At 41.3% G+C, this 24,723-nt stretch overlaps 2 protein-coding genes across 2 annotated transcripts in view; one reads left to right on the top strand and one right to left on the bottom strand.

Annotated features, from left to right (window-relative positions):
- LOC135200586 (uncharacterized) overlaps positions 1–1,776 on the bottom strand; it is a 3,762-nt gene extending 1,986 nt beyond the window's left edge. Inside the window, exons 1-2 of the mRNA XM_064229212.1 lie at positions 1,132–1,776; positions 465–688 (exon numbers count right to left, since the gene is read on the bottom strand). Coding sequence (XP_064085282.1) covers positions 465–688; positions 1,132–1,201 — 294 coding nt within the window. The 5' untranslated portion in view covers positions 1,202–1,776. The remainder of the gene's footprint in view (positions 1–464; positions 689–1,131) is intronic.
- Positions 1,777–10,346: 8,570 nt separating this feature from the next.
- LOC135201027 (leucine-rich repeat-containing protein 47-like) overlaps positions 10,347–24,723 on the top strand; it is a 123,151-nt gene continuing 108,774 nt past the window's right edge. Inside the window, exon 1 of the mRNA XM_064229872.1 lies at positions 10,347–11,066. Coding sequence (XP_064085942.1) covers positions 10,451–11,066 — 616 coding nt within the window. The 5' untranslated portion in view covers positions 10,347–10,450. The remainder of the gene's footprint in view (positions 11,067–24,723) is intronic.

The raw sequence follows: 24,723 nt of genomic DNA, 5'->3' as shown, positions 1-24,723 counted from the left end.
TGTCCCTGTACCAAGAAGCAAAAACTCCATTAGCCAGAAGTGGATACGAACACAACAGTAAAAAGCTCTTGTCCATCAAACGTTTCTGTATAGTCTCAAACATCCACCTTACAACAAGTTTTATTGTTTTTATTTACTTGTATCCACACGTAACTTGGAACAAGAATATGTATCGTAACACAGAACTTAAAAAAAACTATTTTATAATACCCAACGATCGAACAACTGACTTTCTAGGTTCCTGTTCCCTGATAAACGGGATGTACTTTCCTTCCTAATATGGCTCATACGCCACATCATTTTAGGAAATTCACTGTCTGAACAGAATCAGTAACTTCACATTTTATTGCGAAGATTTTCCAAGGGAAAATGTAACTTGGCGAAACGTAGTCATATTTGAGAACATATTTTGTTAAGACAACAATGGAAATAGAAGTCGTTACGTTTCTATATCTTTTTCATACCTTGCCAAGTATACGGATGAGCGACCATCCGTCAGTCCCACACTCCACAGGTTTACATGGCCAATGGAAAATAACTCTGGAGTCCTGTTGAAGAGTGAAACAGAAGCGACTAATTGCGGAACATGTTTCACTTTTCGTTTTTCTGTACCAAATTTCTACATTCTCGGTGTCTGGAAGGCTAAAAGGCCCGATCCTGTCGCCATACGTTACTGAGCTGGTGTTCGCTGAAAAAAAAGGGAAAAAAATTTACCCATAATTATCATTCTAAGTCTTCTTTATCTTTTACGTTAAGTCTTGCTATACAGATATTGATCTCTTATTACTGGGAGAAATAAAAACAGCAAATATGGTTTTGGTTGGTTGTAAAGGCAACATATAGCATCACCCTGTTGATCTCAAAGAATACAAATAAGCAGTGTCCTTCCAGACCATTGGCGTACTGGAAGATCTTTCTTGTTTTTCTATCACTTTTTACCAATGCTTTCCAGTTAAGACTTTAGTAACACTGCATCATAGCTTCTTGAGACCCCCATTCCATTAGTTTTCGTACTTAAGGGAGAAACATTAAATAGATGACTTATGGCAAAATTTACACTATAGAGGTAAAAAAAATAAATAAAGGCACAAGATTAATCGAAGTTTAAAAATAACAATAAACTTTCGGTACCCAAAGTCACTGAGAAGACTCCCAAAGCCAGAGGGATGACGGCTGATAACAGAAGTTGCTTCTTCTTCATGGTCACTGAATTACTAACAAAATTCGGCTTCCTGCAAATGTCTAAGTCAGCAGTGTAAATAAAGCTGATAATAATTCACTGATCAAAATCTCGCCACAACAACCCGCGGCGAAGTGTTCGGTTGGTCGAAATGGAGGCCAAGGAACGTGCCTATCTGTCACAAAAGCAAGTCGGTCTCTATCTCTTATCAGCCAGTGTCTAAACCCTTTTGGCCGTTTCCTGAGGATGTAAAAAAAAAAAATGACGTAGTTAATGAAATCTGTCTTTCTATGATGCAACTCGAAGGGAAGGAAAAAGACGTCGGCAACATACTACTGTGCTATTTGGTTTCTGTTTCCTGTGTATTTTTAACTAAAAGAATGTGAGTTGGTACGACTTGAAGCTCGTTAACTCAACTAGACCGCACGACAAAAAAAAAAAAAAAAAAAATACAATTAGGAGCAGAGGATTTCATCTTCCGGTCGAAGATAGGAGAATCCTGCAAGCTCCCTCATCCCTGAAGCAAATCATATAACTTACAATCAAAAGGATAATTCCCTGCGTGCTACGCTCCCTCCAAGTGTAAATGGTGACGGGAAAAAGTCAAACTCAGAGAAGTAGTCGAGGGATGAGAATATTCCTATTGGCCCCTTGTAATGAAGGCTGTTCCAACCATCAGCTAATGTGAACTCCAGGCAGAGTAAGATTTGAAGATGTCGATATTGAAAATTTAGAGGGAATGTCAGTTTTATCAAATGGAAGAAAGCAGTCGTCCTTGTATTAGATATTATACATCCTTGTACATCATTGCACTGATATCATGGACAGTTGAATATGTCACCTGTATTCGCCTTGATTAACACCTTCTGCTAGGGGCTTCAGCTCTGTATTTTAAATGTCTTTGATCTTTTCTTGTATTCATAAAAAGAAGGTTAAGAGCGGTCATTTCTATAATAAAGATGTCTTATGTGTATTTGCATGCTCTTGCATGGGATGCATGTTACGGTCGGTGACAGATAAGTTTATACAACTTTGTTGTATGAAGAGACTCCTATTGAAGAATTACTGTTGAAGTCTGATGATCATGCCTTTTGAAAAATTAATATGATTTACTGGTTGAAAGAGAACTGAAGTTAGACCACTCACCCTTTCCTCCTTCCTTGTAAAAGATTTCATGTCACTCAAAATTTAGAATATGACCAAGTTTCGTGCATAGTTCAGGTGTGATAAACCTGCTCTTGTACACGTTAATCATTGTCTCTGGAACTGATCAAAATCTCTGTTCTGTACCTGTACTTCACAGGTTAGAACAAAATATGAAGTTTCAGTAGTCTCGTTGTTGATAATGCCTTTCTTGCTTTATATTAACATAATCATTTGCTTCTTTACAATGTCAAAAAAGAGAAATGTTTTAGTCTCCTCATGAAGAGCTGCAGTTTAACGTTGTAACCGTTGTATCAAATAGCGAACTTATTTTTCATTTTTTGTAGATTTTTATTTTTGGATGACGTTCTTTTTCTTGTACGTTAGGGGAGGGTGTTGTAGCGGCAAGTATAGTATGTGGGTACAGTGGGGTTAGACCATACGTAGGTAATTATACTCTGTTTTCTATTTTTCTTTTTTTTCATCTGTCTATGCGCCTGTGGTGTTTGCGCATGGTAACACTGCGTCCCGGGCTTTAAATAATATCCTATTTCGAATATTAACGGTGTAATTCGCATACAGTAAATTATTAAAACACTTTTCAGTTACAAATGTACACCCAGATATCTTTTTATTTACCTAAAACTTAGACATAGCGTAACTATTTAGAGCCCAGGACGCAGTGTTACCATGCGCGACCACCACAGGTATCCTGATAGATCTCTAGTGAGTTGGTCTGTTGATTGCCTCTGCTGCTCTTTAGCAACTTTAAACTTTGGAATGGAGTTTTGTATGTAGTATGTTTTATTGTATGTAGGTGCATTGTCTCTTCTTAGAGATAATGCGTGATTTTGTACTTAAAGCTGGTAAATGCCATGCTTTACCAATGACAGCATCACGAAGCTATGTCAAAGGGATGCTCCGGTTTACTGTGCCTTCATATAATATCCCCAAACCAAGAGGTGAACATTCATGAAAACTTCCCAGAATAACGGCTTTCTCTTTGGAAGCTGCGCCATTTGTTGAGCAAGGGATATCTCATATCAGCGTAACACACATGATAAAAACATTAGTCTATTGCGAAAACGGATACATTCAACAATAAACTGTTAACAACAAACGGTTTTCTTCGAAAACTTTGGCTACCATCCTCATCTTAAAATACTGGAAATCTCAAAGGGGAAAAGGTACACACACATTATATATAAATATAAACCTATAATATTGTGTCATATATCTATATATTATATATTATATATATATATATATATATATATATATATATATATATATATATCTATATATATATTATAATTATAATTTATATTATTTATATATATAATATATATATATGTATATGTGTGTGTGTGTGTGTGTGTGTGTGTGTGCCACATACACTTTTACAAGCATCGGGCTATTTAATCCAAACTTGGAATACATATAACTTAGCATTGAGGAAAGAATACTGTGGGGGTAACACATCACTGCCAGCAAAGGGTGTGGGAAGGAGAATGGGAAAGGGGTGAAAATAAAAATAACTGAAAACGACAGATATTAGTGTCTAACCATAGATTTGAGGTCGCTGAGATTAATTATGACACCCTTGATGCCTTTCAAGTCCAAGTTCAGTCCCAAAAGGGAGCAGGGTTGAAAAGAGATGGGAAGCGGTGACATTAAAAAAGCGAAAATAACAGATATTATTGCCTAAGTTCAGCCCAAATAGGGAGCGGGGTTGAAAAGGGGTGGGAAGGGGTGACATAAAAATAACTGAGGATGACTGATAATAGTATCTAACCCTTAGTTTTTGAGGTCACTGAAATGAATAGTGACACTCCCAATACCCTTCATGGGGTGGGTACGGGTGACATAAAAATAACCAAAAACAACAGGTATTAGTGTCTAACACATAGTTTTAAAGGTCGCTAAGATGAATAGTGACACTCCCAATGCCTTTGAAGTCCAATTTCAGCCCCAATGGAGAGGGGAGAATGGAAAGGGATGGCATGTAAAAGTAACCGAAAATGACAGATATTAGTGTCTAATCTACAGTTTTCGAGGCCGCTGAGATGAATAGCGACACTCCCGAGGCCTTTCAAGGATGGAGGGTGAAAAGGGGTAGGAATGGGGTGACATGTAAAAATAACATAAAACGACAGATATTAGTGTCTAGACATAGTTTTTGAGGTCACTGAGATGAATATTGACACTTCCAATCCCATTTAAGTCCAAGTCCAGCCCTGATAAGGAGCGGGGGTGACAAGGGGTGGGAAGTGGGTTACGTAAAAATAACCAAAAATTACAGACATTAGTGTTTAATCCACAGCTTTCGAGGCAGCTGAGATGAATAGTGACGCTCATAATTCCCTTTAAGTCCAAGTTTAGCTAAACCCAATAGAGAGGGGGTTTGGAAAGGGGTGGGAAAGGGGTGACATGTAAAAGTAACTGAAAACGACAGATATTAGTGTCTAATCCATAACTTTTGAGGCCGCTGAGATGAAAAGTGACACTTCCGTTGCCTCTTTAAATCCGAGGTTAGCCCTAATAGAAAGTGGGGTGAGAAGGGGCTGGGAAGTGGGCGACATACAAGAATAACAGAAAATTACAGATATAAGTGTCTAATACATAGTTTTGAGGTTGCTGAGATGAACAGTGACATTCTCAATGGCCTTCAAGTCCAAGTTCAGCCCTAATAGGAATGGGGGGGCCGGGTGAGAAGATGAGTGAAGGGGATGACATGTAAAACTAACTGAAAATGACAGAATTAGTGTCTGATTTCTAGTTTTGAAGGTCGCTGAGATGAATAGTGACACTTCTGATATCCTGTAAGTCCACGTTTAGCCCCAATAGAAAGGGGTTAAGAAGGGGGTGGGAAGGTTATGACAACTGAAAATAACTGAAAACTACAACTATTAGTGTCTTGTAAGGCAACGTCTTTTACAATATTTCATGTATATTGATAACTTATAATTTTTCTATTCTGTATCATATTGTGTAGAATTCTCTGGCCTTTCTGCCAATGTAAATATCATGTATGTGTACAGACTACATCTGCAGTTATCTTCATTTATGTATATGTAAAGAAACACAAATCCTCTATCTCCATGCACAAATCTCTGTAGCCCTTGGTCAGGTACTACATATCCGTCTGCACCTGATTATGTATACCCCGCTCTCAAGCAATAGAGCATCAGTATCCAGATACCTGCTGCTTTGTCTGTACCTCCTAACTGGTGACCCTAGAGGGATGGGTGACTCAGCCGTTTTGGCTCCTGCCATTAACAGACTCACTATGGCCGCTCACCCTCAGAAAACCTTTAATGGAACCACACAAGCATTACAGTCTAGGTCTCTGAAGTTCCTTTCCACGGTCGACACCAACAACTGGCCTTTCATCATCGCAGACATTAAGGTTCCTCTCCTGGAGCGGATTTCCTGGCTCAACACGGGCTTCTTGTGGATGTGGGCTGCAAACCCCTCCTCAACATGGGGACCTGCCGTTCCCAACCACTCTCAGCCAGCCCAGGCATACCCACCATATGCTCCATCACGCCCCACAAATATGGTGCCCTCCTACAGGAGTTCCCAGACGTCTTCAAGCCAGAGCTCCGTCAGGTGGCCGGAACCCCGGCTAAGCACAGGATCTACCACCACATAACCACTACTGGGCCCCCCCACACATTAAGTTCTGCCGCCTGCCGCCCAAGCGACTCCAGGACGCCAAATGCATGTTCACAGAGATGGAGTAGATGGGCATCTGTAAGAAGGCATCAAGCCCATGGGCATCTCCCCTTCACATGGTAAAGATGTTCGACAGTACCTGGAGGCCCTGTGGGGACTATCGTCGTCTGAACCTTGCGACGATACCAGGCTGCTACCCTCTAGCAAAAATTTGTATGAAGATGGACTTACTCAAATCTTATTTTCAAGTTCCTGTGCATCCCGATGACATCCCCAAGATGGTGATCATCACACTGTTTGGGTCCTACATATTCTCATACTCCATCTTTGGCTTCAGGAACGCTGGGACCACCTTCCAGTGCCTGATGGACAGCATCCTGGGGGACCTGCCCTTCTGCGTCTGCTACATGGACGATATCTTAATCTTTGCCAGATCACCAGAGGGGCACCTGAACCATGTACGGGTGGTCCTGAAGTGTCTTCAGGAGAACGGGCTAGTCGTCCGTTTCGACAAATGTATCTTTGGTCCAGAGAAGGTGGACTTCCTCGGTCACAAGATCTCCCTGACAGGTGTTCTCCCCATGACCTCGAAAGTAGCCGCTGTAGAGGAGTTCCCGATGCCAGCAATGGTCAAGTTCCTACAGGAGTTCATTGGAATGGTGAACTACTACTGCCGATTCATTCCAGACATCGCCTGCATCATGTCTCCCTTAACAGAGGTCCTGAAGGGAAAACCGAAGAAGCTGATATGGGAAGCCTCCCAGCAATGGGCTTTCAAGCAGACGAAGGTGTCCCTCATCAGGGCCGTTGGCTCACCAAGACCCTGACACACCTTTGAGAGTCACCACCAATGTCAGCAAAGTCGCCTGCAGAGCCATCTTGAAGCAGGCCACAAACGGTTCCCCTTGACTTCTTGCATTTCTTAGCAGAAAGCTCAAGCCCGTGGAGACCTGCTAGAGCACCTTCGACAGGGAGTTGCTAGCTGTCTACCAAGCCGTGCACCATTTCAAATACCTCTTGGAAGGCACTCCTTTTACCATGATGATGGACCACCACCCGCTGGTCCAAACCTTCACCAAGGCGGGCGACACATAGTCGGCAAGGTAACAGCAGCACCTCGCAGTCATCGCGGGGTTTGGCTGCACCATCCACTACGTTCCTGGCAAGAGAAATCCCATGGCCAACGCCCTGTCGAGGATCGAAATTAACGCCATCCACCTGGAGATCGACTATAAAGACCTGGCATGGGAACAGGCTGCCGACCCAGAAGTGCCAGCCTAATGCATGGCCCTCACCGCACTGAGGTGGGAGGACGTGCCCGTGGGCTCCTCTGGCTCAATGCTCCTCTGCGACACCAGCACTGGCCACCCCTGCCTGTTAGTTCCAGCCTCACGAAGAAAGCAAGTATTCTATGTCATCCACAGCCTATCTCACCCCTTGGATTGAATGACAATGCGGCTGATGACAGAAAAGTTCGTGTGGCACAGAATCAAGAACTCGTGGGAATGGGCCAAGTGGTGCGTGCCCTGCTAGATGAGCAAGGTCAGCCAACACTCTGAATCAGGCGTAGGCAAGCTCCCTCAACCCAAATGACATTTTGGCCACATCCACATCAACATTGAGAGCCTGCTACCTCCGTCAGGAGACACCAGGTACCTCCTGACAATCATCGACCAATCCACCAGGTGGCCCGAGGCAACTCCGATGACAGATGCCACTACCAATGCCTGTGCAAAAGACCCCCTCTCAAGCTGGATCAGCCATTTCGGAGTGCCAGACGTCATCACCACGGACCGTGGCCCAGCTTTCCTGTCCGACCTGTGGGCCACCCTGACTCGCCTAATGGGGATGACTCTCCACTGCATCACTGCCTACAACCCCGCGGCCAATGGCATGGTGGAAAGGACCCACCCCTCACTGAAGAATGCAAAGATGGCACACTGCACCAATGAGAGCTGGAGATCACAGCTGGACTGGTTCCTCCTCAGTCTTTGCACCGATAGATGCAGCCAAAGCAGACACCCTGATTGCAAGACTGCAGGAGATCACCGGGAAATTCACTACTGCCTCAAGACTTTCTCCGACAGTATATTTTCGTGCGGAACGACGCCCACCGCCCACCCCTAACAAGATGAGGGCCATACCGCATCCTCTGCTACACAGAAACACAAGGGAAGAAACCGGGAGATGTCCCAGAGTGCCCCCGCAAAACAAGACAGCTCCTGAAGTCTACAAGTCACCCAAAAGGGGCTGCGAACGCCCTCAGACGACAGTCAAACCCCTCAGGACCCATGCCAGGGGAGGCATCCTGTCGCCCAATGCCCCAAAGGATGCAGTGGCCAAGGACGTCCCAAAACAACTAGTCTCAAGGATGCAGGGCCGACTCCTGCCCCCGAAACACTACCACGATTGGTTGTCCTTACCTATTTTGTCTTCCAATCATTATTTAATAATCATTGTCTTGGAGCAGGGCGAAGGTACTTGTAAGGATGTCTTTTACAGTATTTCATTTTTTTGATAACTTATCATTTTTCTATTCTGTATCATATTGTGTAGAATTCTCTAGCCTTTCTGCCAATGTAAATGTCATGTATGTGTACAGACTGCATCTGCAGTTATCTCCATTTATGTACATGTAAAGAAACACAAATTCTCTAACTCCATGCGCAGATATCTGTAGCCCTGAGTCGGGAACTACATATCTGTCTGCGCCTGTTAGCGTATACCCTGCTCTCAAGCAATAAAGCATCAGTACCCAGATACCGACCTCTCTGTCTATACCTCTCAGTCTAAAGGTGGCCTCACACTAGGCCTTTTTTTCTCCAGGAGCGAGCCGAAAATGGAAAACTGGGAGCTTTTAGCTCGAGATTTTTGCTTCCCGACTGGACGGGAAGGAGCGAGCACGAACCGCGAGCAACTGCGTAGTGTAAACAAACAAGATGGCTGTTGCTGATAGGACGTACTCTCAGACCTTTGGCTTCTCTTCTCCTGAGCTACTCTTGAACCCACAAACGTTTTTTGTTACTCTTGCATTCACATAAGATTCCGAAAACACATCACTGCAGCACATCTTGCAACAGTCTGACAATTTCTGGGCGCCATGATGATATCAGCTGATCAGTTTTGTTTACTTTTTCCTACTGCTCCTCGAAACCACGAGGTCCTAGTGTGACGGTACAACACTTTTGCTCACGAGCATCAGCTGGATGCTGGCCAAAACCGCGAGCAAGAAATGACTAGTGTGATACCAGCTTAATCCATAGCTTTTGAGGTTGCTGAGATGAGCAGTGACACTCCCAATGCCCTTTATGTTTAAGTTCAGCCTTAATACGAAGCGGGGGCCGGTGGGGGGGGGGGGTGGGCATTGTTGAGAAGGGGTAAAAGATGAAATGTAAAAAATTCTGGGTAATGCAACTGAAGCATCTATCTTAACAGGAAAAGGAGAGAGAGAGAGATGAGAGCACCAACGAGAGAGAGAGAGAGAGAGAGAGAGTTTGTTTATCAGTTGTTGATCACAGTTTTCCCCAGGCAGAACCAGTGGTCAGTTAGTATATTATATATATATATTATATATATATATATATCTATATACCATACATATATATATATATATAATAATATTATTATATATATATATAATAATATATGTATGTAGATATATAGATATATATATATATATAGATATAGATATATATATACTCTATATATATATATATAAATCTATAATATATAAATTATCTATATGTATGTAATGTAGATATAGATAGTATATAATATATATGATATATATTATATATATACCTATATACATATATATATATTATATATATATATATTATATATGTATGTATAGATATAGTATATATATATATATATATATATATATATATATATATATATATATATATATATATACTATATATATATGTGTGTGTGTGTGTGTGTGTGTGTGTGTGTGTGTGTGTGTGTGTGTGCATTCGTGTTTGCTTGTGCGTGTATTTATTTGTTTATGTTACATGTAGGTATATTAATGCTATGCCGTCAGACACTATGGAAAACCATTTTCCATGATATTTTAATCAGAAGTGGTTAAAGCCTGAGTTGGTCATTAACACCCGTAGGAAAAGTTGGTGTTTGTTATTGTTACCGATCTGTGCAATGTTGACACGTGTATTGATTATGTCAAATTTTGCATTTTTTTACATTTCAATTATACGCGTCATAAATGCATGGGCAGATTAATCAGCTGTTTATAAAATTTTACTTATTTGTTTATTGACTAATTTTTAGCCTTTGACACTCTGAGATCAGAGACAATCAGAAAAGAACAGAGCAACGTCTTCGTCTTCACCGTCATCATTGTGTGACTGTGTTTGTCAAGCACGTTGGGATAAATAGACGTTTCCTTCTAGTGTAGTTGGATATTTGTGACACTAAACTCTTGATAGAATGTGGCCAGAAGTAAAACAAGCCAAAGAAGAGAACAGGTACGAACTGGTGCTTTCAGGAACAGAAGTCAGCGAGAGAATAGAAGAAGAGGGCGGTGTTGATCCGTCAGTGTATGAACTGTCACAGTTGAATTTCCTTCGGATCAGCAAGAGTCCCTTGACGACCATAAAGGATGATGTTGGCCTCCTGGCCAATCTCACCAGCCTTATCCTCCAGTTGAATAAATTAGAAAAGCTTCCAGTTACCGTAGGCAACCTGACTAAGTTGAAAGTGTTGGATGTCTCTTTCAACAGCCTGGAAGATCTTCCAAGCGAGATTAACAAATTGTCGAATTTGTCAACCTTAAACCTCGGTAGTAATAAAATTCGTGCCTTGCCCTCCTTAGAAGGTTGTATCAGTTTGGCGATTTTGGAAGTTGGCCACAACCTTTTGACGGAATTTCCAGACATCTGTAAGGAGAGCTTAGTGCATTTGGCAGACGTAAAATTGAATGATAATCAGATTTCAGAAGTGTCTCCTGATTTGACAGTCCTGCCTTCTTTGAAAATCTTAGACCTTGGCAACAACCAGTTGAAGACAGTGCCTGGGGAGTTGGCAGATTGTGTGAAACTTAAAGGTAAGTACCTACTATAGTAGCTAGGGTTACCTGTCCTAGGTATTAGGGTAAAAAACCGCAGGGTACAGGAGTGGACCATGTACGATCAACGTGAACAATCCCCAAAAAAGTACATTATAACGCGTCCTGACCTCTAGGGGAAAAACCAGCGACTACCAACCCTTATCATGGTGGACAGGTCTTATTTAGGGGAAACATCACGACAGGCCAACCCTCATCACGGTAGACGCGGGTCTTATTCACTCGATATTTAATTGGTGAAACATGAATACAATTGCAACTCTAAGCATACCATTTAAAAGACTGAAGTTTCGTCAAAATATTGTGATATAGAAAGCCCCTACGAACTAAAATAAGCATGTGAGCTCTTCGTAAAATATGTTTTCAAGGCAGTTTTGAAATCCAATATGGCGGCTACGTTTTGCATGGACGGTTTCTCATCAGTGACGGCCACCATCTTTCCCAAAGCCTTCCCAGCACTCATTTGAACAATGTTAGCGTAGTATGTAACGTTTATTGATCTTACTCGAGATTGCAGTTGTAATCAGCACAATAAAACAACATTTTGTGCCTATATTAGTGAAAGTATGAAACTTGTTATTCCCGGGGTTATGGTTGGAACTGAATTCATTCTTACCTTGTAATCGGCGGTTTTTATCCTTACTGCCATCACAACTGAAACTCCACAGTGCTTATTTGATTGTTATTATACACATTTTGGTCTCAGTTCACTCCACATTGCACTTTAAACCCGTTGCTGTTCCTGGTTTCTAAGCGCGCGCGCCATAAACACAATTTCGAACAGCAGACGACGACAGACGACGAAACTGCAAAGTTTTATTCCCTAAACTGTTTACTTTACTCGTTATTTAGTTTAAATTTACTTTGTTATTTAAAAATTTTGATTTAATTCATGTATATATCCCTTTTTTGCAACCAAATTACCCGAAAAATTACAGATATTTCTAAAGTAGATAAAATCAAATGTTTCTAACGTTTTCGTACATCCTGGCTGCCGAAAACCATAGAGGAACGATTAGGTTTTTTTTTTTTTTTTGCTTTTTTGTTTTTGCTAGCACTTTTCATTGATTTCAGTCTTATTAGTATTTGAATTTCTTTAATAATCGTATGCCAGAAATAAATGTAACCTTTAATGTTTGCCATGCTAAGAATGGCAAAATCATCGTTGCCACATTAGTGGAGGCTTCACACATACGCCGTTCCATTATTATCCTGTTAAGCGTCCACCCCTGATGAGCTCGCTGCTAACGTACCGTCACGCTTTTTTTGTAATCAGCGATCATAGCACTGATGATAGTTTTCAAAGTTAATATTGATTTTTATGCTTGTTATTCATACTGTAATTAACTGTAGGAAATTCTCTCTCTCTCTCTCTCTCGGAGTCCAGTCACTCGGCAAAGAAAAGTCATCTTCACTCCCGCAATTGGAAGAAAATTTTGTATCATCACTGGAGGATTCAGAACAAATAGAGCTCTCATCATCAAATAGGTTATCAATATCACACTCCTCATCTAGTATTTGATTGATCTCACCTGAAGAAAATATGCCTCCTCTTTGGGACATTCATTGTGAAAGACGCGAAATCCAATTTGTCTCGATAAACGCCCGAAGCGTATTGAAAGAAAACCAACAGGGACAGGCAGTTTTCTAGCATAAGCGACCACCAGGAAAGAGTTGCCAGGCTGGAAATAAGTTTCCCATGTGCTGAGAGTGTTACCAAATGATGTTCCTACACTTTCTATACGAGTAAACGTATTATTACGGGGCTGACGGCTTGACAAGTACAGTTAAAGTCTTGAACGTAATATCCCGTTGAAGGCGCTACCGAGTAGATCGCGGTAAACGTATTATTACGTGGGTGACGCTTAACAGGTTATAAACTGTTTCCATGAATTCTAGTTGTCATAGTAATGCAATAATGATAAAATGCTTTAATATTTATGTATATATACTTCCAATACATAGCCTAATTTCACCAATTTCAACGTTTTGTGTGTAGTCTTATACCCAGTTTGGAGGGTCAACACATACCGAATGGCAAACAGAGAGAGAGAGAGAGGGAGGGAGAGAGAGAGAGAGAGAGAGAGTGAGGAGAGGAGAAGAGAGAGAGAGAGAGAGAAAAGAGAAGGAAGGAGGAAGGCGGAGGAACGAAGAAGAAAAGGGATGGCGGTGGAGGGGGGGGGGGGGGGTTGGGGAGAGGGTAGGTGGAGCTTTATACGCGTGTTCGTATCCATTTCTGCATAATGGAGTTTTTGTCTCTTGGTACAAGGACAAGTGTCGTTATTCTTTACGATTAGTGATTCACGATACCCTTATAAATTAAGGCACTGGGTGTAATGCACTACAGCAAAATCTAGTTCTGTTAAGAGTGTTCGTTACAGAAATAGGTATTGCCCAAAAAACGTGCTTGCACTGTCTCTGAAAACCCATAGTAGACATGCTGCTTAGTTGTCAATCAAGTTTTTATAACCAAGTATTTTTTACAAGCTAGCTATTGGCCTTAATTTCTAACTTTGGAGAAAATACTTTACTTCGAAAGGAGAGTAGAGGTCTTTAGCTCCGTTTCTCACCAACAACAAGTCGCGACTGATGCCCATCTCGGGTGTCAGGACGCGTTATAATGTACTTTTTCGGAGGGTGGCTTGCATTGATTGTAGGTGGCCTGCTTGGCCTGCTGTGATGTTCTACCCTACTTGATATTTAAATGGTGAAACAAGAATACAATTACAACTCCAAGCATACCATTCAAAAGATTGAAGTTTCGTCAACATAATGTGATATACTAGGGTAGAATATCACGACAGGCCAACCCTCATCACGGTAGACGGGTCTTATTCACTCGATATTTAATTGGTGAAACATGAATACAATTGCAACTCTAAGCATACCATTTAAAAGACTGAAGTTTCGTCAACATATTGTGATATATGAAAGCCCCATACGAACTAAAATAAACATGTGAGCTCTTCGTAAAATATGTTTTCAAGGCAGTTTTGAAATCCAATATGGCGGCTACGTTTTGCATGGACGGTTCTCATCAGTGACGGCCACCATCTTTCCCCAGCCTTCCCAGCACTCATTTGAACAATGTTAGCGTATGTATGTAACGTTTATTGATCTTACTCAAGATTGCAGTTGTAATCAGCACAATAAAACAACATTTTGTTGCCTATATTAGTCAAAGTATGAAACTTGTTATTCCCGGGGTTATGGTTGGAACTGAATTCATTCTTACCTTGTAATCGGTGGTTTTTATCCTTACTGCCATCACAACTGAAACTCCACAGTGCTTATTTGATTGTTATTATACACATTTTGGTCTCAGTTCACTCCACATTGCACTTTAAACCCGTTGCTGTTCCTGGTTTCTAAGCGCGCGCGCCATAAACACAATTACGAACAGCAGACGACGACAGACGACGAAACTGCAAAGTTTTATTCCCTAAACTGTTTACTTTACTCGTTATTTAGTTTAAATTTACTTTGTTATTTAAAAATTTTGATTTAATTCATGTATATTATCCCTTTTTTGCAACCAAATTACCCCGAAAAATTACAGATATTTCTAAAGTAGATAAAATCAAATGTTTCTAACGTTTTCGTACATCTGGCTGCCGAAAACCTTAGAGGAACGAATACAGAAAAGTGCAGAGGAACGACTATGTTTTTTTTTTTTTGCTTTTTTGTTTTTGCTAGCACTTTTCATTGATTTCAGTCTTTATTAGTATTTTGAATTTCTTTAATAATCGTATGCCAGAAATAAATGTAACCTTTAATGTTTGCATGCTTTAATGTTTGCATGCTAAGAATGGCAAAATCATCGTTGCCACATTATTGGAGGCTTCACACATACGCCGTTCCATTATTATAAACTGTTTCCATGAATTCTAGTTGTCATAGTAATGCAATAATGATAAAATTGCTTTAATATTATGTATATATACTTCCAATACATAGCCTAATTCACCAATTTCAACGTTTTGTGTGTAGTCTTATACCCAGTTTGGAGGGTCAACACATACCGAATGGCAACAGAGAGAGAGAGAGAGAGAGAGAGAGAGAGAGAGAGAGAGAGAGAGAGAGAGAGAAAGGAAGGCGGAGGAACCGAAAAGAAGAAAAAGGGATGGCGGTGGAGGGGGGGGTGGGGGGTGGGGTGGGGAGAGTGTAGGTGGAGCTTTATACACGTGTTCGTATCCATTTCTGCATAATGGAGTTTTTGTCTCTTGGTACAAGGACAAGTGTCGTTATTCTTTACAATTAGTGATTCACGATACCCTTATAAATTAAGGCACTGGGTGTAATGCACTATAGCAAAATCTAGTTTCTGTTAAGAGTGTTCGTTACAGAAATAGGTATTGCCCAAAAACGTGCTTGCACTGTCTCTGAAACCCATAGTGGGTATGCTGCTTAGTTGTCAATCAAGTTTTTGGTAATCAAGTATTTTATACAAGCTAGCTATTGAATAAATTTGTATTTTCTCAATCAAAACATATGCCCCTCAATGCTAACTTTCCACTTGTAACGACTTTCTGGTCATTGCAAATTCGGCCCCATAATTTCTTATGGTGCGAAAACAGAGGCGCATCGACCGAAATCGATTGCGTCACACTACGGCGATAATCCGGCAGTAAAACATCTTCATATATCCAAAAAGTAAATAATAAAGATATATATGCGCATTACAATTATACCAATTACATGAAGAGCTGATAATCTGCATGAATAACTGGTAAACTGTTCTGCAAGAAAGTTGAGTAAAGCAATTATTTACAATAGGTATGAAAGTCAAGATGTCGTGACGTCATAATACAGGACTTGAAAGAACGTTCTGATTCCAAAAAATAATTACTTAAATTTGAGTCAGAATCGAGTGACTTTTTCAATAACGAATATTTTCAAATTAATCATCATAAATATGTAAAATATTGATGCTTTACTATTTATTTAAAAAATTATCGAAGTGCACGCTTCGTCGTCGTCTTCTACAAAACAGTTGTTTACTCGGTGAGGAAAAGTTTTCCGTTTGTTGTGATAAAAGTGCCCCAGCGTCTGTGGGCACAAGTGGTGTGCGGATTTATCACAGGAAATGGTTAGTTTATTGACACAAGCGACTCCGTAAACATCGAGATGGCGTCAATCTTCTAAATACTTCGAGTTGTAAGTAAAAATGTTGAACGCGTTTTGGTGAGATTTGCAGTACGTTTGAGACCGTTTTCACTACCCTCTGTTTAAATCGTAAAATTTGGCCTTAATTTCTAACTTTGGAGAAAATACTTACTTCGAAAGGAGAGTAGAGGTCTTTAGCTCCGTTTCTCACCAACAACAAGTCGCGACTGATGCCCATCTCCGATGTCAGGACGCGTTATAATGTACTTTTTTGGGGATTGTACAAGCTGACCGAACATGGTCCACTCTGGACCCTACGGTTATTTACCCTATATACGCTAACATTGTTCAAATGATTGCTGGGAAGGCTGGGAAAGATGATTTTCGTCACTGATCAGAACCTGTACATCCCAGGGTAGCCGCCATATTGGATTTCAAAACTGCCTTGAAAACATATTTTACGAAGAGCGTCAGATGCTTATTTTAGTTCGTATGGGGCTTTCATAGGGTAGATTACCACGGCAGGCCAACCAGGCCACCTACAATCAATGTTTGCCACCCTCCGAAAAAGTACATTATAACGCGTCCTGACACCCGAGATGGGCATCAGTCGCGACTTGTTGTTGGTGAGAAACGGAGCTAAAGACCTCTACTCTCCTTTCGAAGTAAGTATTTTCTCCAAAGTTAGAAATTAAGGCCAAATTTTAAGATTTAAACAGAGGGTAGTGAAAACGGTCTCAAACGTACTGCAAATCTCACCAAAACGCGTTCAACATTTTTACTTACAACTCGAAGTATTTAGAAGATTGACGCCATCTCGATGTTTACGGAGTCGCTTGTGTCAATAAACTAACCATTTCCTGTGATAAATCCGCACACCACTTGTGCCCACAGACGCTGGGGCACTTTTATCACAACAAACGGAAAACTTTTCCTCACCGAGTAAACAACTGTTTTGTAGAAGACGACGACGAAGCGTGCACTTCGATAATTTTTTAAATAAATAGTAAAGCATCAATATTTTACATATTTATGATGATTAATTTGAAAATATTCGTTATTGAAAAAGTCACTCGATTCTGACTCAAATTTAAGTAATTATTTTTTGGAATCAGAACGTTCTTTCAAGTCCTGTATTATGACGTCACGACATCTTGACTTTCATACCTATTGTAAATAATTGCTTTACTCAACTTTCTTGCAGAACAGTTTACCAGTTATTCATGCAGATTATCAGCTCTTCATGTAATTGGTATAATTGTAATGCGCATATATATCTTTATTATTTACTTTTTGGATATATGAAGATGTTTTACTGCCGGATTATCGCCGTAGTGTGACGCAATCGATTTCGGTCGATGCGCCTCTGTTTTCGCACCATAAGAAATTATGGGGCCGAATTTGCAATGACCAGAAAGTCGTTACAAGTGGAAAGTTAGCATTGAGGGGCATATGTTTTGATTGAGAAAATACAAATTTATTCAATAGCTAGCTTGTATAAAATACTTGATTACCAAAAACTTGATTGACAACTAAGCAGCATACCCACTATGGGTTTCAGAGACAGTGCAAGCACGTTTTTGGGCAATATCTATTTCTGTAACGAACACTCGTATCAGAACGAGATTTTGCTATGGTGCATTACACCCAGTGCCGTAATTTATAAGGGTATCGTGAATCACTAAACGTAAAGAATAACGACACTTGTCCTTGTACCAAGAGACAAAAACTCCGTTATGCAGAAATGGATACGAACACGCGTATAAAGCTCCACCTACCCTCTCCCCCCCCTCCACCGCCACCCCTTTCCTTCTTTGTTCCTTCGCCTTCCTTTCTTTCTCTCTCTCTCTCTCTCTCTCTGTTGCCATTCGGTATGTGTTGACCCTCCAAACTGGGTATAAGACTACACACAAAATGTTGAAATTGGTGAAATTAGGCTATGTATTGGAAGTATATATACATAAATATTAAAGCAATTTTATCATTATTGCATTACTATGACAACTAGAATTCATGGAAACAGTTTATAATAATGAAACAGCGTATGTGTGAAGCCTCCACTAATGTGGCAACAATGATTTTGCCATTCTTAGCATGCAAACATTAAAGCATGCAAACATTAAAGGTTACATTTATTTCTGGCATACTGTTATTAAAGAAATTCAAAATACTAATATCGATTGAAATCTATGAAAAGTGCTAGCAAAAACAAAAAAGTAAAAAAAAAAATGTATATAATTCAATTATCCGTAGTCGTTCCTCTATGCACTTATCCATAGTCGTTCCTCTATGGTTTTCGGCAGCCAGATGTACGAAAACGTTAGAAACATTTGATTGTATCTACTTTAGAAATATCTGTAATTTTTCGGGGTAATTTGGTTGCAAAAAAGGGATAATATACATGAATTAAATTAAAATTTTTAAATAACAAAGTAAATTTAAACTAAATAACGAGTAAAGTAAACAATTTAGGGAATAAAACTTTGCAGTTTCGTCGTCTGCTGTTCGTAACTGTGTTTGTGGCGCGCGCGCTTAGGAACCAGCAACAGCAACGGGTTTAAAGTGCAATGTGGAGTGAACTGAGACCAAAATGTGTATAATAACAATCAAATAAGCACTGTGGAGTTTCAGTTGTGATGGCAGTAAGAATGAAAACCACCGATTACAAGGTAAGAATGAATTCAGTTCAAACCATGACCCCGGGAATAAAAAGTTTCATACTTTCAGTAATATAGGCAACAAAATGTTGTTTTATTGTGCTGATTACAACTGCAATCTTGAGTAAGATCAATAAACGTTACATACATACGCTAACATTGTTCAAATGAGTGCTGGGAAAGATGATTTTTGTCACTGTTCAGAACCGGTACATCCCACGGTAGCCGCCATATTGGATTTCAAAACTGCCTTGAAAAAATATTTTACGAAGAGCATCACATGCTTATTTTAGTTCGTATGGGGCTTTCATATATCACATTATGTTGACGAAACTTCAATCTTTTGAATGGTATGCTTGGAGTTGTAATTATATTCTTGTTTCACCATTTAAATATCGAGTGAATAAGACCTGTACACCGTGATAAGGGTTGGTAGTCGCTGGTGTTTTACCCTATTACTGAATGTATGAAACTTGTTATTCTCGGGGTCATGGTTTGAACTGAATTCATTCTTACCTTGTAATCTGTGGTTTTTATCCTTACTGCCATCACAACTGAAAATCCACAGTGCTTATTTAATTGTTATTATACACATTTTGGTCTCGATTCACTCCACATTGCACTTTAAACAAGTTGTTGTTCCTGGTTCCTAAGCGCGCGTGCCACAAACACAGTTACGAACAGCAGACGACGAAACTGCAAAGTTTTATTCCCTAAATTGTTTACTTTACTCGTTATTTAGTTTAAATTTACTTTATTTAAAAATTTTAATTTAATTCATGTATATCCCTTTTTTGCAACCAAATTACCCCAAAAAATTACTGATATTTCTAAAGTAGATACAATCAAATGTTTCTAACGTTTTCGTACATCTGGCTGCCGAAAACCATAGAGGAACGACTACGGATAAGTGAATTATATACATTTTTTTTTTTTTTTTTGCTTTTTTGTTTTTGCTAGCACTTTTTCATTGATTTCAGTCTATATTAGGTATTGAATTTCTTTAATAACCGTATGCCAGAAATAAATGTAACCTTTAATGTTTGCATGCTAAGAATGGCAAAATCATTGATGCCACATTAGTGGAGGCTTCACACATACGCCGATTCATTATTATAAACTGTTTCCATGAATTCTAGTTGTCATAGTAATGCAATAATGATAAAATTGCTTTAATATTCATGTATATATACTTTTAATACATAGCCTAATTTCACCAATTTCAACGTTTTGTGTGTAGTCTTATACCCAGTTTGGAGGGTCAACACATACCGAATGGCAACAGAGAGAGAGAGAGAGAGAGAGAGAGAGAGAGAGAGAGAGAGAGAGAGAGAGAGAGAGAGAGAGAGAGAGAGAGAGAGAGAGTCATATTGGCGAAGGGTCGATTCTCTTTTATCTGATTCTAGGAATAGGATGTTTTGAGGATCGATATCAGCATCCCTTTTTGCCGCGAACTTCATGAAGTCCGTAAAGTTAGGGTTTTGAGAATTCCTGAGGAAGCAAACACAGTCTTCATTTGCACTAGTTGAGATAGTTTGGGATTGGGAATCTGTTGAGGCCGGAGACCCAATTCCAACAGGAGTGGGAACCAGTTGCTCTTGGGCCAATTGGGGGCTACTAGAGCGACTCGTCCCTTTAAGGTCCTGAGTTTACACAACACTTTCAGAAGAAGATTCACTGGAGGAAAGATGTAAATCATCTTCCATTGATTCCAGTCTATGGCCATGGCGTTCATGGCATAAGCCAGAGGGTCCAGGTTGGGAGCCACATAGCAAGGAAGTTTGTGATTCGACTCTGTGGCGAAAAGATCCACCTGGAGCCCTGGAACCTGTTGGCAGATCCAATTGAATGAACGCCTGTCCAGGGAACACTCTGACTCTAGTGGGACTGAGCGAGAAAGGGCATCTGCTATCACGTTCTTTACTCCCGCTAGGTGTGTGGAGGACAGGTGCCATTTGTACTTGGCTGCTAGAGAGAATATGGCTATCATGACATGGTTCACATGGCTTGATTTGGAGCCTCCCCTGTTGGTGCAGTGTACTACTACTGCACTGTCCAACACCAGCTTGATATGAGATCCCTTGGCTGGTTGAAGTCTTTTCAGGGTGAGGAATACCGCCATAGCTTCCAGTACGGTGATATGGAGCCAGCGGAATGGAAGCGACCAAGTCCCTTGTACTTTTTTGTACTGAGAGTACCCTCCCCAGCCGCTTAGTGAAGCATCCGTGTGGATAACTAATGCCGGCGGAGGGAATTGAAGAGGAACTGACTTTGATAGATTCTTGACCTCCGCCCAAGGGCGGAGGCGTTTGCGCAGTATCGCCGGGATAGTGGACAGCTTGTCCCGGGACCTGTTGTTTGCTCTTGAGCGCCAGACGCGGTATATGTCCTTGAGTTTTGCCTTCAGTAGAACGTCTGTTACCGAGGCAAATTGAAGAGAGCCCAGAATCCTTTCCTGGCTCCTTCGAGATGTCTGCTTGCATTTGAGAAATTGCCTGGTTGCTTTGGCTATTTCTCTTCTCTTTGACGCCGGAATTGATAGTGTGTGTGAGTTCAAATCCCACTGAATGCCCAGCCACTGAAAGCAAGAGTCCGGTGTCAAACGGGACTTGGTCTTGTTTATCTGGAACCCTAGGTGTTCCAGAAGCTGGAATACTTTGACCGTCGCTTTGTGGCATTCTTCGATGCTTGTGGCCCAAACGACCCAATCGTCCAGATACGCAAGTACCATTATTCCCCGAGACCTGAGTTTTTGAACCACTGTCTCCGCCAATTTCGTGAAGACCCTGGGGGCTACATTGAGCCCAAAGGGCATTACCTTGAAGGAGAATGCCTGGTTTCCTAGCCTGAAACCTAGGTACAGGCGGAAATATCTTGCCACTGGAACATGATAGTATGCGTCTGTAAGATCGATAGAGGTGGTGACGGCCCCACGGGGAAGTAAGGTCCGCACCTGCGAGATAGTCAGCATTTTGAACTTGTCGCAACAAATGAATAAGTTTAGACGGGATAAGTCTAGAATTATTCTTCGTTTGTTTGAGCCTTTCTTTGGCACGCTGAACAAGCGCCCTTGAAACTTTAAATGTCTGACTTTTGACACTACTCCTTTCTGAAGGAGTTCTTGGGTATACTCTACCAATTCCGCTGTCGGTTGTTGATAAAGATTTTGTATGGAGGAGGGCCTTTGGTCCAGCTCCATCCTAGGCCTTTGGACACAATGCTCTGTGCCCAGCTGCTGAACCTCCATCTGCGACGAAAGAGGAACAGTCTCCCTCCTACCTGAGGGTTCTCACTGGCTCGGGGAAGGGCGAGACCCACGCCCTCCTCATAAGTGCTTCCCTCGGCTGGATGCTCTTCCGCCGCCTCTCTGGCGAAAGGCACCTCTGGCCCTGCTGCCCCTTCCGAAGCTGTTGAAAGGTTGGAATGATTGGCCTTCAAATACAGTAGTACCTCGAGATATGAAATTAATCCGTTCCGAGGCGCCCTTCGTATCATGAGGTTTTCGTATCTTGGACCATATGTTACATGTAAAATGGCTAATCCGTTCCAAGCCCTCCAAAAACACCCCAGTAAATTAAATAATAAAGCTAAATTGACCTATAAACAATGAAATACTTCAACAATTTGGACCATTCAATACCTAAATTAATAAAAAAATGCAAAATATAACCTGTAAATAAAGTGTATATTAGTGTACATGGTAATAAGAAATATACTGTACGTAAAATGTGGAAGCTTACCTTTCGAGTGAGGCTACGTACATACGTAACTATCCAAGGAAGATTGCTTCTGCCTACTTTTCACAATGTTCCTGTGTGAGCCTTTTCGGGGGGTGTCTTCTACAAATGATTGCACTTTATGAAAAGCTGCTTTAATTTCTGTCGTTTTTTTTTTCTTTTGTACATATGTACGTACGTACACTTTAAAAAATATACGTACACAATGTTCCTGTGTGAGCCTTTTCGGGGGGTGTCTTCTACAAATGATTGCACTTTACAAAAAGCGGCTTTAATTTCTGCCGGTTTTTTTTTTTTTTTTTTTTTTTTTTTAACAGAATTTCAACTTCTGTTTTTTATCACTTGGTTCTTTTTTTTGCACCTCATGACTCTGTTGGCCCTGGTGTCCATCAAAACTCTGTTCAACCAAATGCTCTCTCTGCAACTGATTTGGGTACTGAATGTTCGGCTGCTGACCTTCAACATAAACTGAAGTGCCTTGATTATTGGTATGCATATTGTAAATGATTGGTCTACACCCTCTGTTCAGCAGGGAGTGGAGATTCTACCAACCTTGCAAAGTTTCCAGTTATCTCATGAGAGAGACTTTGATCACTTATCCCATGTGAGAGATCTTGGTCACTTTTTTTTTTTTAAATAACGTACACATTGACTATCCCGAAAATGAATACCGCGTGCGTACTATAACAATGCTGGTACCGAGTGGCCGAGGCACGCCACCACGTGTACATAGTAGATGCATGATGGGAGGGACGCTGGCCAATAGGAGAGAAGGATTTCATGGCCGCGACTAGCATCAGGAACCAATGGGAGAGCAGCAGGAGGATGGTGGTGAATCTACTAGTACTAAGATGGCGGCGCGATTTTCGAAATTGTTATCTGGGCGAATCTCGGACTTTCAGAAACCTTTCGTATCTTGAAAACTTTTCGTATGTAGAGCCGTTAAATTTTTCGTATTGGCTTTCGTATCTCGAGTTTTTCGTAAGTTGAGCCTTTCGTATCTCGAGGTACCTCTGTACTGGGTTGAAGGCTGGGGAGACAGCAAAGGAGGTGGAGGCTTGACCCTGAGGGGTCAGCAGCAGAAACTGTTGCTGAGGCTGTGCCTTTGATGTAGATGGCTGCGGCACTTGAGAGACTGGCACTGCCTGAACCACTTGTTGTTGCTGAGGAGCCTGGAAAGGCTGGAATTTCCTAGGCTTCTTGGCCTTCTTGGACGAAGAAGTTGACTCCGGTTTCCTCTTACTGGAGAGTCCCCAGCGAACCTTAAGACTCTGGTTGAGTCTTGTCTCCTCATATTGAACCGAATTGACGACCGATTCTGGGAAAAGGTCGGCACCCCAGATCGAAGCCGCCAGCAACTTATTCGGTTCGTGACGGATGGTGGCTTCCTGCAGAACATGTTTCCTGCAGTTACGCCTTGCCACGATGAAGTCATACAAATCACATTGTACTGTGTGTAAATGTGATTTGGCTATCAACTTGAACAAGGGTTCGTTACCTTAAGTAACGGCTGAAACCTCCGTCATGACTAGAGTATTGAGGGATCTGGATAGTCTCGTTCGAGCATCAAACTCGACCTGAATGAGACTGTCTGGAAGTCTAGGAAGCCGTTCACTGAACTGTACGATAGCACAGTCCGGCTTCAATTTCCCGACCGAAAAGGTGGCCAGGAGATCCGCCCATAGATCTTCCATACCAGGAAGAAGGAGTGACGTGGGCTCCGTTTCCCGGAGCTGTGGCATCGGCTCGTCTCTCATAGCGGCCTGCATCGTTAACTCCGTCACCTTCGTAGTGAACAGGATGGGAGTTTCTCCGTCCACTACAAACATGGTGAAAGCGCTTTTAAACGCTTGAATCCTGGTATTAATACAATCCCAATCTTCTAGGCTTCTTAGCCAGTCACGTTGGGCTTGATCCCGTCCAAAGATGACGGTTTCTTTTGGGATCTTATCCTCTCTCCTCATGGCTGCCTCCGTAAGGCGGGCGTAACCGATGAAGGGGGTTTGCAGGTTTGCTGGGTGGAACTCGAAGTCCTCAATCCTACGAGTTCCACAGTCCGCCAACGTCAGCATCCCGTCCTTGAAGGGGGCATACGACGATATCCTCCAGGGATTGCTCGCCGTGTAAGGAGGGAGA

The sequence above is a fragment of the Macrobrachium nipponense genome, chromosome 27, assembly GCF_015104395.2.
Source record: "Macrobrachium nipponense isolate FS-2020 chromosome 27, ASM1510439v2, whole genome shotgun sequence".
Lineage (NCBI taxonomy): Eukaryota > Metazoa > Arthropoda > Malacostraca > Decapoda > Palaemonidae > Macrobrachium > Macrobrachium nipponense.
This window is presented reverse-complemented; position numbering and strand designations above follow the sequence as displayed.